The sequence below is a fragment of the Chlamydotis macqueenii genome, chromosome 4 (genome assembly GCF_036417535.1).
Source record: "Chlamydotis macqueenii isolate bChlMac1 chromosome 4, bChlMac1.mat, whole genome shotgun sequence".
NCBI lineage: Eukaryota > Metazoa > Chordata > Aves > Otidiformes > Otididae > Chlamydotis > Chlamydotis macqueenii.
Window position 1 is genome coordinate 49,161,631 of NC_141559.1, and position 20,907 is coordinate 49,182,537.

The 20,907-nt window shown below is 39.5% G+C and overlaps 1 protein-coding gene across 1 annotated transcript in view; it reads left to right on the forward strand.

Moving 5' to 3' along the window:
• SNX25 (sorting nexin 25) overlaps positions 1-20,907 on the forward strand; it is an 85,337-nt gene that overhangs the window by 20,793 nt on the left and 43,637 nt on the right. Inside the window, exons 3-6 of the mRNA XM_086747351.1 lie at positions 201-417; positions 12,503-12,675; positions 13,586-13,772; positions 19,686-19,756. Coding sequence (XP_086603477.1) covers positions 201-417; positions 12,503-12,675; positions 13,586-13,772; positions 19,686-19,756 — 648 coding nt within the window. The remainder of the gene's footprint in view (positions 1-200; positions 418-12,502; positions 12,676-13,585; positions 13,773-19,685; positions 19,757-20,907) is intronic.

Sequence of the window (20,907 nt, forward strand, 5' to 3'; positions counted from 1 at the left end):
TAACCCGTTAGGTGGAGATTTCTGTAACTTCGCCAACCTTAACTTTCTTTGGCAAGAATTTAAAATCCAAAGAAGATATGAAACCTATTGCCCATCTGATTTTTGAGGAGAAGGGTGGATGGAGGATTATGTTTTTCCTATCTTGGTCTGCCTTCCCCTTTTGCATTTTTTGCTATTTATTGTTTTATTTTTCCTTTCAGTGTTTGACTACAGCTATAGAGATTACATCCTGTCCTGGTATGGGCAACTCAGCAGAGATGAAGGGCAGCTGTACCAGCTGCTCTCTGAAGACTTCTGGGAGATTGCCAAGCAGCTGCGACAGAGGCTGAGTCACGTTGATATAGTTAAAGTTGTCTGCAATGATGTAGTGAAAGCTTTACTCTCACACTTCTGTGACCTTAAAGGAGCCAATGCCAGGTAAAAACAAAACTCTTAATTTCATTGGAATTTTCTACTTCTGTCTTTACTTTCAGATGTGCTATATCAAAGCAATGAAGAGTGTAACACTTTTCTAGACAACTGATAAAGAAAACAGTTCAGGCTTGTTATCAGTTTTAGAGATCAAGCAGGCTTCAGGGCATTTATAAGACCTGTGGAAGGAAACACGTGTCGTCCTTTTCTCAGAGTTCGGATTCACTGCTGTTTCCGTTTCATCCTTAAATCCTTTGCTCACGGTAGGAGGTGGCCTGTGTGAGCAGTTCCTGCAAGTAGTGTGAATCTGCAAGAGAAAGGAGAGGTGGTATCGGAACAGTCAACAGACAAGATGATAGTTATTTGCACCTTTCCTCAGATAGTACCCAGGGTTAATTCCATTCAGTTTCTCATTTCTTCTAGCCCTGGGAGGCAAAACCTTGTGGTTTCTGTAAGTGGCCTGTCCTGCAGTAGCAAGATTTTTCTACTGGAAAAATTGTTGGCTAGATTTTCTTTCTCTGTTTAGGTTATGTTGCTAATTCCATTAATTTCTTTTTTGGCAAGGCTCGCTGTCCACTTAAAAAGGTCAGCTGTCCATTAAATGCTAGAGTTGTACCCAAATTGTAATTGCAAGTGGAAACTTGTAGCCCATGCAGTTCCCACATCTGAATGCACAACTTGTGTAATTGCGCATGGAATTTGGGCTTATGTCTGCACTTACCTACATTTCAGTTATCCTAATTGAAATACGCTTTGGTCATTCAAATTTAGACTATGCATTTTATACTATGAAGTTGTTTTGCCTACGGTTAGATCCACATATTTTTAATGCCTCTTCAGAGAAAAAAAATCAGCTGTTTTCTGTCAGCGACCAGTCTGTGTGTTGCTGTTCACACTTCTTTCTGTTGTTCTGAAGCAGAAGATAGGATTAATGTATTTGTGGTAGATGCCAACTTCATGTAAGCTGATGTGTAGGAAATAAAGACAAAAAAGAAACTAAAGGGTGGTTACATCCAGGAAAAAAAGAAATTAAGGTGTATGCACATGAGTAGATTTCGCATTGGATTCCAGATACTACTTTGCTTCAGCTCTGGAATGTGGTAGAAATCTCTTGGTCAGGTAAAGCTCCTAAGTGTGCTCCCTGAACCTAACCATTATACTTGCACTTGACCTTTATCGCAGTAAAGCACTTCCTTTTGGGAAGAGTTTGATTTGAACAGTTAAAGGATGAGGATGGTATTTTTTTATTTTTAAAGTGTAAATGTTTTCCTATTTGAAGCTGGGCACACAGAATCTACAGTTGCAGAATTATTAATTGTTATTAATGCTGATTCTTCATGAGGTTCCTTTATCTACTGAGGATCATGACAGCTTCCTCTTGGTCTTCCTTGGATTGTTATTTCCACTATATAGAGCTCAGATAAATTCTCTTGGGTGTTTTCCACTTAACTTTTCACTTTGCAGCCACCTTAGTCAATGCTGGATAAGGCAGGCTGCATTAACATGGTAATGAAAACACCCCTATCAAGAGTTAATGTGATAGTGGGTTAAAAAAACCAACAAACCCCACAGCTGTAACGACAGATTTTGTATAGGGTGAAACTGGACCCATTGACTGTTTGTTCACATACTGCAAGACTGAATTCACAAGGAGTAACATCTCATTTTAAAGTGCCTAACAGCAGATCAGCAGCATGATGCAAAATGTGAAGCACTAGCATATCCTCATGGTGCTTATCCAGACTTGCTCAAAAAGTCCAGGAAGCTTTATGGAAATTGCACAGGGCTCAACTTTTCTTGGCAGAGGGAGAGAGGCCTTCAATGCTATGTATGTACTACGGCAAATTCAGCAGAAATATGACATTGTGCTCATACACTACAAATTGAATTTGTACTGCCAGGTGGTCTGAGCATGCATGTAAGAAACCTGGAAGCACAGCTGAGGACTCTGATACTGTTTTCTTTTTAAGGGAATTCGTAGTTTTAAGAATAATTTGAGTTTTGTACTAAATTGCCTACTGCTATGGAGTTTACTGTACTAGAACCTGCTGACTAGCTACAGACTGAGAACTACAAAGTATGTCACTTCCGGCTTGGAAGACAATTTCTTGGAAAGCCTTCAATTCGTTTCTATATTGTCACAGTTCAAACAGAAAATTCTTCTTCCTAAAGTAAGGAACACGGAGATCTTCTTGATCTACCTTTGCTTTCTGTCAGTGTTTTGAGGACGCTAGTAAATTTAAATTGCCATTCAAATGTTTCTCTCTGTGTCTCTAGTGATTAATCCAGTTAGTTTTGGATGCTAAATACAGGGGAACAGAGATTGTAATTAAAGCAAGGCATCTTTCCTGTTGTGATGCTTATTGGAGCACTGCATCTCATTTCCCCTATTGAGTTTATACTGCAGTGTGACAGGAAAGGGCGTTTTGTCTGTTACCTGATGACTTACAAAGTTTTAAATAGCTCTCATACCATCTCTAGAGGGGGTACCACCTAGGCCACTTTGTCTCACTTTTCCTATATGACGGCAGATAAATCCCCTAAAGGAACAGGAGGAAACCGTCTGTGCCCAGGAGGACAGAGATGTCTGTTTCTTCAGTGTGAAGTTCATGTGTTTTGTCACTGGGCGCACATCAACCACAGAAATCCATTTGCTTTTTTACTTTCACTAACTGTCTTTGACCTGTGATATCTGATGGATCAGGATGTCTGAGGGGATGAAAATAGGCTGTGACCTTTCAGAATGAGGAAGGGTGCTACAGTCCTTACCTTTGCTCCCGCTTTCCCACTGGTTTATCTTAGTCATCATGAGGCTCCACTTAGTAATAAGTGGCTCAAGGTAAATGGCCAGCAGAGGCCAACAGATGAGGAAAAATGCTTCCTTGAATGAGGAAGAGCATGAGAAAACAAGAGGCTGCTTCCATGCTGGCCAGTGGTAAGCAGGGAATTGGGAGGGAGAAGCCTAGCAGCGTTAGTTCTGTTTCCCCTTTCTTTTATTCTATGCCCTTGGCTTTCTTTAACAACTTCCTGCGCCTGCCAGATACTTCTATAGAGTGAAATAAGGGCAGAGACCCTTCTCTAGCCATGGGCAGAACCATCTGGGGTGACACAGAGCATGCAAGCTGTAGGCAAAACAACCCCCAACTTTTTCATGGTATGTGTGTCACGGGGTGGGGGTACCTTGAGGTCCAGTTGGGGCTCCAGAGGATCCTGTCACTTTTCAGTTACTAAATTTGTGGCAATTCAAAATATTTTGGATAGGAGACCATTTCATTGCTAATAATCAGCGTAGAAATGGAATATGATACTTCCCTATGTCCAATGTTAGCTAGTTCATGATTTTGAGATACGGAAGAAAAATCAGTCCTGAATTTATTGGTAGAAACCACTGCTTTTTTCCCCTATGTTGTACAGAAACGGGTGCATTTATAACAAGATTAGCCAAGTGCATCCTGCAGAGTAGACAGGGTAGTATTTGACCATTCTTGGTTTATAGCAGCTTTTATTCCTTCTCGTTTAAGTATCTTTCCTTGGCTACTTTAAACAGAGTATAAGCAAACTGAATACTGGCAATGCCATTTTATGTGACCAAGGATGGACCGTGAGCTGAGTAAGATAATGTTTCCAGCGTGATACGCTAATGTTGGTATGTGGGTGCAGCGTTGTCTGTGGTGGCAGTATACTTTCTGGGCGCTAGAATTACCTGATCCCAGGAATGTAGTCTTACTCTGGTACTGTCATATGTTGGTTGAGAGCAAGAGGCAGCTGTTCCTCTGGGTGAAATGCACAGTCAGTACTGGAAAGACTTAGCAAAGTGAAAACAGGTAGTAAGCATCTTTCTGTGAAGCTGTCTACATGAAAGGAAGAGGAAGTTCCCTTATGCTTATTGTGGGCTGAGAACAACCACATCAGATATTGCTGCAGAACTATTAACATTTGATAAATGACGTCCTGTGCTGATGGTAAACTGCAGTATAAGCAAAGTGAGATTTGCGTACGTGAGATAAGTAGGCAAATGGGATTTGAAGATAGTTGCCTCTTCTTGAGCCTCCTGACAAACAGTGCTTTTTGAACAAATCTCAGTGAAAAGAGGTCACAGTGACACTGATTTCCCCCTCCCTCTCCTTACATCTTTTGGTTGGGGGTGTTCTCAGTCTTTAACCTACAGCTGGGGCACCTTGATCCCAAATGTAGAGGAAGAACTGGTTTCTGCAAATATGGATATGTGGTGTGGCAGGCTGCTAGTGGCAAGTTGACTGCTACATGACATCTGATGGGATGCTCAGAAGTGTTTGTGTGTGTGTCTGGATTTGCAGTATAAGTCATGACTTGACAAAATAGATGCTTGCAGGCTGCAGACTACGGGTTCTGAATCAGCGCTAGTATTTAAGGGCTCAGAGCTCTTGGAAAGTGTGAGGGGCTGAAATGCTGTGGGAAAATTGCTGTTTTGAGTGATCAGTATTAAAAACAGTTCAAGGATTTAAGTTCGTATTGTGCATGTTTCGATAATATTCCTTTTGTTTTCTATTTATTACTGACAGAGTAAGGAGGGAAGACAACTCAGTTCTTCATTTTCGTGACCCATGTGAATACCTTTGTACATACAGCTTATGTAGCTGTTGTATTTTATGTGATTAGTATATGTAGTGTGATAAGATAGTAAAAATAAAAGTGCTGCCACCACGAACTGATCAAGAGCAGATTGATGCAGAAGGAATTTAAGCACTTAAGATTTAACTTGGTTAATCCTATAGATGCATCCAAATTGTAAGGATAGCTACTAAACATCTGCCACAGTTCTTGTTTTTCTTTTGTAATTCCATTTGCCTCCCACAAACCAAGAATACCAAGAACTACTTATCACAGCCCCTGGAAAGGAGTATCAGGAGGATTAGTGTGACACCGTAGAGGTTTGTTGCAGTGGGAGCAGCTGTGTGAAAGTGCTGAGAACAAAGTAGTCACAAAAAGCTGAGATGTGAGCGTGTTATTAAAGTTAACTCATGGGTAGCACTACGTCTAAAGCTTGCCGTTGCCTTCAAGCTTCTATGTGGGAAGTTTGGTTTTCCTGTTAATGATTGAGTATCACCTAGATACCACAGTTAAGTGTTAGGACCTCCTAGTGCTGATACGATCATACCACAGCTTGTGAGTCATTGATACATTTTTGGGGTCTGTCAGCAACATGACATGTCAAATGCTTTTTCCTGCAAGCTGTGACATGTATAAGTGATACGGTTATTCTCACAGTAAATGCTAGGTAAAGTGATTTATAAAACTTGCTGATGTATCTTGATAAAAATAGCAGCTGTGGAAATTTTGGTGTTGCCTTTGTCATTATTTTTTGTGGTACTTTTTGGGTTTGATGTAGTTTGTTTTCAGAGGCTGGTTATTGATTTTTTTTTTTTTTTTTTTTGGTAGGTACTTTTTTTTTTCCAGATGTGCTTTTGATACTGGCTTGTAAAGGTCTAAACTTGTTTCTTTTCTTTCTTAGAAAGTTCAAGCAGTTTTCATTCTGCTGCAGTGTCTAGAAGCTTAGAGATCTGAGGGCAATACAGGTGAAGAGATGCAGGCTGCATGTGGTTCTGGTAGTTCTCAGAATCATTTTAATGAAAGCGTGTGGTGAGTGTTGAATGTACTGATGAAAGTAATTTAGAGTGAGTTGCATGTGCACTTCGGCTCACAATTGCACTGATTGAGACTTAAATGTGACTCTGCAAGACTCTCTCTTGGAAGACTGATTAAAGAAATAACAAGACTGAGGGGAACATGTTGTTATTTATTTATTTATTTAAAGAGAAAGGACCCTTACATCATTTCCTCTAGAGCTGTTGTTAATGTTTTTATGGACTCCTTAGGTGTTTGTTGTTTGTTTGTTTTAGATATCATTTATTTACTTGCTTGCTTCCTATTTTCAAAGCAGACAGATTTATCTTGTTTGTTATCATTAAGTTCCTGGTCATGCACGTCTTTCAATCTGTGTACTTATTTGGGGGTTTCTTGTCCTTGAACCAGTGGTGCTGCCAAGCTCAAACCTGCAAAGTCCCAAGTTGCGTGGGCATTGTAAATGATAACTTTAGGGTTGGCTTTTAATTTTTTTCATCCTTATTAGCATTCATTTTTAAGCTCTTCCATGCCAACATGAGGGTTGAGACTATATAAATGTAAAGACAATGCTTCATGTCAGGAGCATATACCCAAGCACAAATACTTTTAATACTCCTGACTCTAATGAGTGTTTACAATACAGGGAGTTACCAGATGGTCCTGATTAAAACTTTGGGCATCTAGAATAGGTCCCTGTATTGGAAAACCTGGAAGCTCAGTCAGATGATAGTTCAGTATTGCAGAACTGTGGTGAGTCCTGCATTTAGGAGTTGTTAAAGAGGTGTTGATATTGGCGCACAGTTGCTTAGCTATAGCATGGGAAGGAAATTATGTTATTTCTGTAATGTTTCAGCTGCTTATCTTAAGGAATTCCAAAGTAAACCTGCTGTTCTGCTTTCCTCTGTAAAGTGCTGGATGAACTTTCAGGTTTGCAGCAGTGAGGGGTAAAGTGTCAGTATTGATGGCATTCAGCAGGATGCACATTCAGGAATTGCACAAAGCAGTCCCAGGACAGGGGACAGTTACAGTAGGTGTCAGTTTGGTCCCAAATAAAAGTACTGCTTGGAACAGACCTGGTACAAAGGAATTTGCATTGGCAGGCCTTACCTGTGGATCTATAGTCACAGACCACTGCCTGATCCTCCACTGGTTGGAGAGGCAGCTGTAAGAAATCTGTTTGCTTTTTGACACTATGAAATAGCATTGGATAGTGTTAAAAATTCAGAGCAGGCTTAAAAATTTTATAAAGTGAAAATTACAGAAAATAAACTTACACAAGGAGTGAAGAAGGATATGATTTGTAAGCATGCTGTGTAAGGCTTGAGTTCTCTCTGCTGAATCAGATGGAATCACTGAAGTCACCTGCGTCTTGATACACCAATATATGTCACTATTACTTCAGTCTCCATTGTTCAAGAAGACTTAAATGAATTAAGCTGCCACTTGCCATTATTTTTCTATTGCCTAAAGCAGACAAAATGAGCCTGGTTTGCAAAGCTTGTATCATGCCTGTTTTGGAACTGTTTGCTAGAGTGACACATTTATATTAGTTCATGCAGTGGTGCTCAGAATTTATGGATAATTGGCTGGGCTTTCAAAGCTCTCTCTAAAAATATCTGCACACAGTTTTAGTTAAGAGTTTTCTGTGATTACTAAGTGACCTTTTTCTTGGAAAATCCACCCACTCAGTCCTAATAACACATGTTCAAAATTGGATAGGAAGATAAATAATGCCGATGTTACTATTTAAGTTGTTTAATAGTGCTTAATATCTTCATTGACACTGGAGAGATAACAGCAGCGTTCTACTTTGTGTACATGCATGCGGACTGCAGTTGAGTTTCTGCTTTTCCTGTTGGTCTCTGCAAAATGAACAGTACCTTTCTTTACTCTTGATCACATCCCCACAGAGCTGGAGATCTAAGTTTTATATCAAGCCTTAAGAATATGCCTGGTCAGGACATCTTAGCTCCTGCTCTGGAATAGTAAACAGACATTGTTTGGTAGCTGGGTGGTGGTGTTAACACTTCTGTGGTTGCTCACTGCTCCTTTTTTATGGGTGTCAGTGAATGGGAAGCTGTTTGCTGGGCAGGCCTTTTGTTGACTAACAGTATCTTTTCCCTGTGGATAGATCAATGGTTTTATTGAGGCAGATAGAACTGTAATGCTTAATGTATAAATGTAAAGGAGGATATAAGCCTGGATATCTTGTCTTGTTTGTTTTACCACTGGCATTTTGATTTATTTTGCAGCTGTTAAGCCTTCCCTAAAGCGTCCTCTCCTGCTTTCAGTCTCCCCTTTACTTCTCTTACCCAAACAGCAATGAAAACTACAGAAGTTGTCGACGCAACTGTTTGGCACTGATGCGCCAGGCTTGTGTAGAGTTGAATTTCCTAATGGCTTTATTTTTCTATTCCTTTGCTTTTTAGATCTTGTTTTTGGTACAGTTTAGCTAGGAAAACAGTTGAAAGAATGCCTTTTCTAGAGAGTCGTGTCATCTTAGGTAATGGAGATAACTACAGAAAAAAAATCAAAACTCTTCTTAAATGGCTTATGAACTGGAGAGTATGCAACTCCGCTTCCCTCTTGCATTCCTGTAGGCAGGAACATATTAAACAAATGAGAAGGTTAAGAATCAAATATTTGCCTTTCTTCTTGTTTATTCTGTTCCATTTTCAGTTTGTGTTCTTTTGACTGTGTGTCAGAAAAGTCCTGGCATATGTCCAGCTCAGCCAAGCTGTATGTATTGGCTATTGACTGGAAATAAATTCCTACAATAGGAAGACGAAGATTAATGAGAAATTACTTCTCTTGCATGGATGATAGTATAGGTGCAGTTAATGCTCCAGAGTGTTTGCAGTCCCAAACGGACTGGTGTTCCTCAGGAGACTTGTAGAGAGATGCTGAGGGCAAAAAAGACTAATCTCAGTTTAGTGAAATTTTGTATGCGTTATGGCTGTTTCGTGCTTTGCACATGTGGTGAAAGTATAACTTCCTCTAATCGCTGTGCAGGATGTCCCACAAATACCGTAAGAGTGTCCGAAAGCATGAGGTTTGTGTGTTCACAGACAAAAAGCAATCACCAGTTGCTTTTACTTCTAACTCTGTATCATTGTTAATACACAGGAATCTGTCATCAGGAGAGGTTAGTCTGCTGCTAGCCAACTGATGTTCAGTGTAAGTCATTCTGTTTGCCAGCATCTTGAGTATGCTCCTGGCTGTATTTCTAAGTGACTGACTTTGGGTGGACCAGCCTGTCCAGAAGAGGAAGACTTTACTTCCCCAGTAAGAAGTGGCTGTACATAAATGACCCAGACTTTCTGTCTGCCAGTAGTCTGCCTGGGACGTGTCTGGTTTTGTATGAATAATGAATGCCTTTAGGGAGAGCATGTGATGGAGAATGTTTGATGCAGTGTAGAGAAGGCTGTAGGATACGCCTGGAGTATGCAAGAGGAATGGAAATGCACTGAGGAAAATAGCTAGGTAGAGAGAAAAGATACTACCAGAACAAGATCCACAACTTTCTGAGCTCAGTCAGCTGCACCACCTGCACTGGTTAATAATGAAGACTACACATCATCTTCACAAAACACTGCTCCTCAGCGGAACAGACTGTTTACATCCAAGCTGTTCCAAGGGGCTCGTTTTGAAGTTTGTCTGACTTGTAACAATTGAAACTCCACCCGTGATCCACATTTGAAAACAAAACATTTGATTTGGGATTGCAGAACAACAGGCTTCAGTGAAATTGAAACCAAAGGTCATCTACATTATTTGTGTTCTGAAAATTAGTTAAAGAGTAATTTCGGTCACCTTGAGACAAATTACTTGTATGGGGCTCTAAGCAACCTGATCTAGTTTGAGATGTCCCTGCTCTTTGCAGGGGGTTTGGACTAGATGACCCTTGAGGGTCCCTTCCAACCCTAACCATTCTGTGATTCTATGATTCTATTATTAGAGTATTGTTACTATTCCAACGTATTTGCTCCCTCCTGGAGTGACTAGCAAAAATCAGTTGTTACGCAATGCTGCCTGTCACTAGTGGCCATGTCCAGTGTCTAACTGAAAACCTTTGGTTTGACCATATACAATTCTTGGTCACTTTTCAACACACAGAGGCAGTGGGCTTGGAGCAGCTCTATGAGTGACAGTCGGTTGACTTTAACCAGGACAGCAGGCTCTGGCTCTGTGAGGGAAGCAGACGTTATAGACGATAGAAGGAGACGCTGGTATGAGACATGACAGATCTGATCTTTGTAACACCTTAGGGCCTTCTGCTGAAGACCAGTCCTGACTGCCTTTGAAGGTTACCATGCCACCTCTCAGGTGACACTGCATCTGTCTCGCTGTAACAACTGGCATGGTCACCTTGCTGTTAAACTGTAAATCTGTGACTGGAGCACATCATGCATGTGGCTATGAAAGAACTGCTAGAGCACCTTGTCTCTGCTTCTACAGCCGTTTTTGTGTAAAGAGAAGGTGCTGCTGTGAGCTGCACTATGGAGTTCCCTTGGCGTGTCCAGTCAAACATATTCTAAGAAGTCCAGAAAACCATTAGCATCTGTGAGGAGATGAACTGGTCTGTATCGGGCACAGAATCAAGGGAGGGGAGGTTCCCTCCCTGTTTCTTTCAGAGCTGTGATCAGAAGAGCTGTTTGTAGGGAGTCTGCGACCAACACAGACTGGGCAACCATGGGCTTGCGCATCCAGCAGCACATTGCTGTGCATGTTCAGTGGTGCACAGCGCCCACCCAGTGCTTCATGCTGCAGCAGAGGCACAACCTCTCTGTTAACTCTGAAAGACTCTATCTTACCATCTTCCCAAAATGCACCTACCATGATTGCCAGGAGCAGGAAGGACCTATTTTCCTGTTTGGTGGCAGGAAAAGGAGTATATTAGTATAATATGTTACTGTATAGTATAGCACACTATATCTATCCTAACTCCAGGCCTGATGTTCTTTTGTAAGTTAGGAGCCTAATTCTTTCACCAAGTGCAAAGTGAAACCAGCAAGAAATTTTGTATTTCCTCCACTTGTTTGTGTCCAGCTTGCATAACCCTTCAAGTTAGTGAATGGATGATAGCGTATGCCTTCCACAGTAGGGTTAGAGTGATTCTGGCTGAGAGTATTCTCCTGCTCCTTCTTGAAGCTGAACCAGAATTAGCCAGAGGCGAGGATCTGACTCCACCAAAGGCAGGCAAGATGGACTCTGACTCTGAAGCATTTAGGATGATGGAGGAAAACTCTGGCTTTGTTCCCTAGTTATTTTTTTTTTTTTATCTGTGGTAAGAGTATAAAACATGAGCATATTCCAGATTCAGCCTGCTGATCAGGGGACCTGGCTGGAGGCAAGTTCTCTTGTCTCTGAATGGCTCCGTGATCCCTGCATGCCTGACATGCAAGTATTGTTACTTGATCTGGCCAAGAGGTGACTCACCAAATCTGTGATTCGGCTAAGAGGTGACTTGGAAGATGGAGGTTCAGACGTATCAGACTGAACAGAACCTAAAGTCCAGGGCATCTCATTCCCTCTGGGGTGAGCATGCTACCCACAGGGATTTTGCCCCAAAGGTGGGGTTGCACACACACACTGAGCCCCTGCAGTTTCATGCTTTCAGTTTCACGCTTTATAGACCGCACCGATACTGGTAACAATATGGTCGGTTCTCACTTGCTGAACTACTGAGGGGACTTGCTTGGCCGAGATTCTTTATGCTTTGGGAGTCAATTCACCTTTCTCTGTTTGCTATCGTGGCTCCATCTTCTTTTTAAATCTGTGAGTGAGTTTTTTAAAAAATATTTTTCTAAATTGGTTTTCCACTTACAGTGTAAATGGCTGATAATGCCAAGTCTGTAACTATATTGGTATCTTGCACAGACCAATTTGATGCAGCCTGCAGGTGGCAAGTTGAAGACAGCTGTTCTAGGAAAAGTCAGGTCAAACAGGCCAGTTATTTACTGGGAGATTTATTTGCCAGTAACAAAGGAGAGATGGTAACTTCAGTGTCAAACAGGTAGACATGTTTCTCAAACTAGATGTGATCCCAAATCCGCTGTTTAAAGGCTCAGACCTATAATTAATTTGCTCTATAAGAATGTATTTGCTGCCTGAGTTTGTCTTGTCAATTGTTCTCAAAAACTGTGCAAGATTTCACTGTAAGTTCAATGATGGAACCGTTTTATTTAGAAAAACTTTTTCCTCTCACTTACTGCACTCTCTCTACTTGATGCAGTTTTGAAATATTGTGTTTCTATTTTGGCAGGTGTAAACATTAATAGGACAAAGGAATTTGGAAATGTGTCTTAAGATCATTAAGAAAAATTAGCAGAATTTGAAAAATATACATAGTTTCAAGTGTTTCTTTACTGAAGTTACTTACCTGATAATGGATGTTGGATATTTTTTCAGTGACCAGCTCATCATGATACAAGTAGTATGTAAGTTCTCTCTCTTTTTGTCCTTTCTTTCTTCCCCCGCCTCCCAGGCAGGAAGATCCACCGAGACCTTTTTTGCTGCACCCATGCTTGAGCAGCTCTGACGAAGAAGTAAGATTCCTGCAAAAATGTTCACAGATTCTGGTGTATTGTCTCCTACCCTCAAAGGATGTCCGGTCTGTCAGCTTGCGCATAGTCCTTGCAGAAATACTTGCAACAAAAGGTAGATTAAAGATCAGAGATGATTAACCATTTGCATCTGTACAATACTAGTGATTACAGACTTCATTATGCATAAGCCTTGATGCTCTGTATGTAAATTGTGAAATTTAATTTCTGTGATTACCAGTGAGACCCTTTATATTCTCTAAATCGAGCATATGCTTACTTGACTCTCCTGACTTGATGCTAGGCTGTTGAGCACCTTTCAGGATAGAACACGATTTGTCCATTCAATTCTTCTGGTTTTTTTGTTTTTTTTTTTTGTTTGTTTGTTTCTTAGAGGAATGCTTTTGCAGTCTTCCATGGCATTATTTTCAGTAATTATATAAATAATTCTGGCCTTTTGTATTTTATTCAGTTACATGGAATCCATAGACTGAAGGATGTGATTATAACTGAATAATGATACCAGATTTAATTAATTTTTTTAGACTTTGATTTATCAAGCATAGTTTTTTAATGGAGGGTTTTCTATTTTTGCTTTTTATTTTGTCGGCTACACTTTAATCTGGTTATAAATGCACTAGTAATTTTTTTTACGTCACTGAAGTCAAATTCAGAATTTATGAAGTCTCAAGTATATTATACGATTCAGTTTGCTTTTAATTTTTGTTTATAGCGACTGTAATGTCGTAACCTTCAAGGCACACAGCAGAAAGAACAAAAACACTTGGAATTTTCCACATAGAGCTCAGCTTTGTCAGTGTACATCAATTTGTGTAATAGAATAAACAAACAATTTGTCAAGAAAGTACCTGCAATCTCAAATGTACTATGCAATCCAGAAGACTGGTTTTGAATTTTTATCAGCTTGCATATTTATTTTTGCCTTTTATCTGTAATTTTCTTTAGAAGGACAGCATTTATTCTTCAGCATGAGGATTTAGTTTTAAAATATTTTTCCTCTCCAGTCCTGAAACCAGTGGTGGAAGTGCTGAGTGATCCAGATTATATTAACCGGATGCTACTCAGCCAGCTGGAGTACAGAGAACAGATGAATGAGCATCAGAAGAAAGACTACACATATGCTCCTTCTTATGAGGAGTTCATCAAGCTCATTAACAGCAGCTCCGATGTTGAGTTCCTGAAACAACTGAGGTATTTAATGTTTCACTGTAGCTCATTCAAAACTAAACTTGTTCTTTTGCCAGCCAGTTAATGAAATTTGAATGAAATGTGATTTTTCATTTAAAATTCAATTTTAGATTTATTTTTCTTCTAGTGAAGCAGAGACAGTAAGGATGATAAGCCACAACATTTGTTAAACCTCCACTATGGTCAGCTTTTTAGTTTGGTGGCAGAAAATGTAAAAAAGTTCTTCTTAGTAGTATACTGGAGATGATTGTATTGCTGAAAGGCATACCAGGCCCTTCTTCACAGCCTGCCTCTGTGGAGTTAGATGAAATAATATGTTGAATTTCCACTAGTGTGTGGTTATCTCCTTATCTTTATGAAGTATGGCTGGCCATAGTGGTCTGGTGACTGTGAACTATAGTGACCCTGTGGACACTGGATGTTCAGAGCAGCTTGCTGTGATTCTGTGACATGGAAAGAGGGATTTGAGTTCCAGCACATTTTACCACTGGATCAGAGGTTTTCCTGGACTGTTGCAGGGACGTGTTTCCCAGTTGCATCCTTCTTAAACATGTCAACGAACTCAGACGGATTCCTTAACGATGGAAAGAAAACACTGAGCTCCTACAGGGCATGAGTTTGTTTGATGTTCCGCTTTTCTAGTGCAAATAGCACCTGCTCACTTTCATTTTAATTCCCGCCCCACCCCCCCTGTAATCTAATATCTTTTTTCTTCCATCTTTTTCCGTAACATAAGATACCTCTTGCCTCTCAAGCCTGCTTGCACAAGTACAAGATGTTTATGTTTGCCTTACTTTATAGCTGAGCTTTTTCTCCTCTGATTTCTGGTGTAAGAGAAAGGAGAAGGAACAAGTGACTGGGAAGCAGGGAGCAGAGATACTACTGTTGTAGGATCTCCCTGGATGTCCTTTAGTTGGTTTTATTGAACACACCAAAGCTCTGGAGGGCTGTTGAAGACATCTGCAGAGTGTCCTAATCTGTTTACCACCAACTAGAACTGGTATTTTTTCCTCTTCCCTGACTCCCTTCAGTTGCTGCTGCAGATCAGTTTTCTCTGTTCTTGAATGGCTGCAGCAACATCTGAAAGCCACAAGCACGTTGATCCCATTTGGTGCACTCTGTATCATCTGCTGTGACCCAGACCTTCCATTAGGCTTGACTTGGTCAGGCCGAGTGATGGTTTAACGAGATGGACTGTGTGGGCTGCATAAATAAGTTCTTACTTTCTCTTGTTCTTCTCTTTGATTCTGAAACCACTTGCATTTCTGAGAGAGGAAAATGCATTTAGGTGATGGTGAAATTATTTTGTTGCTTGGCTACTTACTGTTCATGTGCTGTAAAATATGCTCTTTACTCTGGGCCAGTGTGCCTTTTCTGAGAGCAGAAATTAGTCTCTATTAGACTCTATCTAAAACCTAATTGACATCATATTTATTAGCATAATCGCTCTAATGGATCTGCTTGTTTCAAAAGAAACCCAGCTCTTCTGTTGTTGTTGTTTAGGCACATTAATGCTCAATGTGCTCTCTTTTTAGCTGGTGGGTCACTTCAAGTTGTGTTCTTTCATATCAGATAGCGAATTTGCTTTATGACATAATGTGGATTTGGCTGCTCTTAGGTTTTTCCTTTCTAGCCTGTGGAGTCCAGCTGCCATCATCTTGAAATGTGTTCCTCTACACCCTACATAATGTTGATCAATCTGAGCTGATCAGTATTTGAATGGAAAATGTCAGAGGAAATGTATGTATCCTCTTTTCAAAGAGAAACAGTATTTGATTTTGGAGACAGCATTTTTCCTTCCTCTGCTTATATAGAGCCAGTCTCTGGGAAGGTGGTTAAAGAGTGCTCCCCCGTGGGAGGAGGGATTCCTGTTCTGTTTGGCCTCCAGCACTATGGGAGCACCTTGAGAGAGATGGGCCGACCTGTAGTCATCTCAAAGTTATATACCAGTGAAAGTTTACAGATTTATGTGAAGGAGAGCAAACAGTGGTCCCTATATGGATGAAAAAAAGGTGGTATTTTAGATGAACAAACTAAATGGTGTTTCAGGCTGTAATTCACAACAGTGAACCACAGGAAAAATCCATAAAGAAGGAATTAAAGAGGAAGAAACAAATAAGCCATTATGCACTGAGAAACACGGTTAGAGTATGTTGGAGTGACGGGAGTTGGGAGAATGCTTCCAGTTCTCTTCCTGCAACAAATAAATTACTGGAATGTTGTATGTAAACGGATTTCCCAGGTGGATGCTATTCTGGGTAATAATACTCTGTTTATCAAAAATTCCTTTTTTGGTTTTATTTGAAAATAATTCTTCAGTGCCTGTTCTAAGCCAGCGCATGGCATTCCTGAACTGTGAGCTTCCTCCTAGTACTCCTAATGTTGCCATGTAACATCTTGGTAAAGAACAGATATAAGTAGTAACAATTTTCTGCGTAGGCTTAGCTTTGAGGGAGTTTCATCCCAAGGCACTACAGTTGCTGGGAAACTAATTTTATTTTAAACATCCCTGCCATGCTTTATCTTTGCGGATTAATTATTACCAATTTAGTAAAATAAACATAAAATAAGCTACTCAGTGAAAGAGGCCACAAGGCACTGATAAACAGTTCCTCAGACTCTTGATTAACTGTAGACAAGAAAGGTTGGACTCTGGGGTGCTCCTTGGTGTATGCATGTGACATGACGGAAGTCCCAGAAAGCATTCTTTCAGGCTAACTTCGTTAAGAGAGTTTTACTAGGCTTTCTTGTGATTAGAACTAGGTATTTGTTACGGGATACGTAGGGAAAAATCCCCAGCTGGATTAGTGGAAACCTGCAGGTGGAGGGTGGTGGTGTTCTTGGCCAGGAAATCAGAAAAGAATGGGAGGCTGTGTGTGTTGGATCTCTTGTAAGCAACTGTGCCAGCTCTCTGCCTTGCAAATAACTCTCCCTAAAAGGCTAGTAATGGTACTAAGATTTTCTAAATCTTTTTTTTTTCTCTCCTTGCTTAAAAGCATTAATGAAAGAATAAATATTGTGTTGATTTTCTGCTTTGCTTTTATGGATGTTATTTTTAGATGTTATTTAAATGATGCAGGAGCTACTTACTAATTTTGGAGATGTTTTTGAGTGCATGGTTCGTTAGTATCTATACTGGGCCTCTAACATTTGATCACTTTATCTCTTAGAAGAACTTCTCTACTGCTTTGTGAAAACATCCCTTTCATTTTTACAAGAGACATTTGGGGAACTGGTGTTTGTTTTTTTATGAAACATTTGCTGATTTCTGGGGAGCTACTTTGTGGTGGTGTTCTGGTGTTTTGTTTTGGTTTGGTTTTTTTTTTTTTTTTTTTTTTCCTTTCATACCTTTGCTGAGAATTTAGATTTGTTTGGAGGAAAATACCCAAACCAACAAAACTTCCAGACAAGAGAGACCACTGTGTGGTTATTTACAAACATCCTTCAAAGTCACTCTTTGTAATGTTTACCTTTGTTGTTGCTTGTCATGAAGGGAGGAAGAGTTTTATTCCTGTTTTATAAAGTCTCCAGAAAATGTGTTGTCCCTGTTTCTTTCAAGAAGAAAAAGTTATACAGTGAAATTTCACCTTCATTTCCCCTCAGATTTAAGTTAGTGTGGATAAATTGGAGGTCTGCTACACATGAGGAAGAAAAGATGAATCCTTCCACATCAGATGTGAAATAAATTTGCTTGCTCTGTGAGAAGAAGACTAGAGATAAAAGACATGATGAGCTAAAAAAAACAGTGATAAGGAAATAAACTGATGGATAATTTTTCATTTTGCTTTCAAGACCAGCATTATATTTATGCTGTTATTTATTGGTATAGCAGCAAAAGGTCACTGTGCAATTTGTGGCAAGAAAGACCGTTATCGTGGACTCTGTGTTATCTTTTACTTAAGAAATGAGGGAAAGGGATGAATATAACAAAGAATGGGGGAAAGATAAGTGTGGGAAGGTAGAAGTAATGTGGATGTGAGCCCATGATTGGTCCAGTTTATCAAGTACAGTTCACTTCTTGAAAATAGAATTAATATAACACATTTGAAACTTCCTTAGATGTTTACTCACCAGCACCATGGAATATTTAGCAGTTAGAATATTTGGAAGAGACTTTCAGGGAGAAAGGGTCATGGTCTGGCTAATCTAGCCAGACAGGTGTTTCTGTGGTGCAGTGGTGTACAGCATTCTCATGGAGTAGTTAACAGCCAAAGCCCAGTGCTTCAGAGGAACACACTAAATAGTGTCTTTGAGGATGTGACTCAGACCATCTCCCTTACTTAAGGCAGTATAATGAGAAACAGAAAAAAAAGACATGCTGTTTTACAGTATTGATAGTGAAGTGTCTAAAACCATGACTATGAACAAATGGGAGTAAATTTGGAAGGAGAAAATTGCAAGATAAAAGTGGGAACTACCTTCCATGTGCAGTGTTTACTTGATTGTCTGTCCCTTATTTGATAAATTCATAATGCTCACAGTTACCTTGCAACATCTGAGTGAGGTGAATTAATGTTGTTTATAACGCATTTACAGATGACCTAACCAAGGCACCAAAAGTCTAAGTGAGCTGCCCAGAATAATTTGAGAAGTCTGTATCTGAGCAGGGAATAAACTGTGAGACTGCTATGGACCAAAATACCACCCTCGCTTACAGGGCTGTTCTTCCCCTGAAGGGCTAGGCAGGAACTCTGGTGGTGGGAAGAAAGAATCAAAGACACAGTAATGACAAAACGAAATAGGGTTAGAAAAATTAAAGCTTTGCAAACGGATTCTCAGGTTTCAACTCGGTAATTTAAGAAGTTGGGTAGAATGAAGGTTACTGTAGAAAAAAAAATAAACCATGGAAGTGTAGTTTTAAGTGAGTGTATAGTGTATGTGTAAAACTGTATGTCTATACAAAGAGGCAGACACAATCAAAATCGTAAAAGAGTTCTAGGAGGCAAGAGGAATGAGGGGAATTTGAATAATGTTGGTGAAAGAAGTATACATGGAAGAAGGGAAATATATTTTTAAGGATAATAGACTCTTTCTTAAGCAGGGAATAAGTAGTTATGGAAATAGCTGACTTTGCAGGAGACTTCAGCCTTCATCTAGGAGTTAACTTGATAGATGAGGTTAGGGAACTCCTACAAGAATTAGTTAAATTGATTAGAATACTTGCTTTATTACCAGTATTAGTAGCTGCCAAAGTAAATGCACTGAGAGGAGTCTGAGAGTTTGTTGTGACCAGAACTTTGGTGTTTATGAAAGATTTAACTGGCAGTAACTTTCCTTGCTGAGTGCATTGTGTCTGTTAGTTACAAGATTGGTTTTACTTAAAATTCTGTTTACTAACTGCATTAACTGTCTTCCATTATAGGTATTATAGTTTTAGGTGATGAATAGTCTTTAATTATTCGTGGAGTGTTTTACTTATTTTAGTGTAATACTTTTTTGTCTCCTCTCCTGAGTTCTATATGCTCTGTATATGATTCTTCTAGCTGATGCACTCCATACAGACAAACTCTTTGCTTTTGAACTGAACTCCCGTCCTGGTCTCCTACATAAAACTTACATTTCCTTTTAGTGTTAAGAGCATGACTTTACATTGTGTTCACTGAATATTATTAACTGACTGTGCAGTGCCAGCAGTTGAGAGAAGGAGCAGCATTATTGTTAGCTGTATTTTCATTTTGTTTCAAGATACACTTTTTTCCCCTACCCTACTGCATATGCACACTCCTCCTTAGATTGCAGATGTACTGAGAAATGATTCTGTTTCCAGGTGAGGAGGAGGTGGAAGTGGTTTGGTATTTATTAATTCTTAAATGTGCTGTATAAAGAACACATTGTAAAAACAATAATAATACCTTCTTATTTTTCTTTCTTCTCTCCTCCCTCTTCACCCTTATCCCCTACTGGTTTTGATACTAGGTATCAGATTGTAGTGGAAATAGTTCAGGCAACCACAATCAGCAATATTCCCCAAGTGAAGAGACAGAAAGGTAAGATTCCATTTTGTTAAGTTACATCTGTTGTTTTCATTTTGAAAAGCTGTTGAACTCCTGACATACATATGCAATCAGTGTGTGTGGGATTTTTAGACAGATTTTGGAATGCTAAGCTTTTAGTATTTCAGTTCTGTTTACCTTGTCTGATGCTTCCAGAAGCTCCCATGGTGTGATTATCCCACCACCTCATCTTCATCTAAGTGATGGTTTGTGAGAAAGGTCGTGTCTATGATGCATTTATTTTCAGAAGCTGCTGCAACTAGGATTGTTGACATTACAAATGTATATGCTGGGAATCTTGCTTCCTCTTTCTTTTTCATACAATCTGTTCTTCAAAGTCTCAGTCTGTCCTCCTTTCAAAACACAGAAGAAGGAATGGTACAGCATTACTGTCAGTCAGACTTTATTTTGACTCTTCATTGTAATGTTTTTGTGTGGCAATATAGAGTGCTCTTAAATCTTTCTGCAGTGTTTTGGCAATGTCTGTGTTTTAAAATGCACACGGATTTTATATTTGTACTTAGAGTTACTTATATGTACTGCTTTTTATGGTTCTCAAAATGTACCAAAACTGTGATATATCTTCAGGAGATTATATTGATGGCAGGATTATAGACCAAATTTTTGCTTGGACAGGTTATACTTAAGGTATACCAAAACATAATAAAAAGCATTAGACAATATAAATTCATTTGTTTGTAAACAAACAATTCTATCAGATCTTACCTTTAGGTTGTCATGTAATCTCTATCTCTGGTTTAAAAAAAAAAAAAAAGCTTTTCTAGCTCCTTGTATCACAAAGGAAAACTTAAGTGATTCAAGCGTAATGAAAAATGCAGAAACAGAAAATAAACATGCCGTGGGAGTGGGGAGAGATGGAAATCTTAGATCAGTCTGAAGAGTTTGGGGTCCATGCTGAGGTTTCTGAAAGTATAAGGTTAATAGCTTTTGTTTACATTCTAAAATAGAGCTAGATGTGGTTCCTATAAGATTTCTTGTTTCAAACGAAGACAAAAGGAAAAGACTCCATTGGGTTTTGCTGGAGTGTACATTACAGAAAGAGATATTAATATTTCTCAGATGAAAGTTAATTTAATGGAAAGTCTGTTTCATAAAGCAATAAAATGAGAACAGGGAAGTTAGCT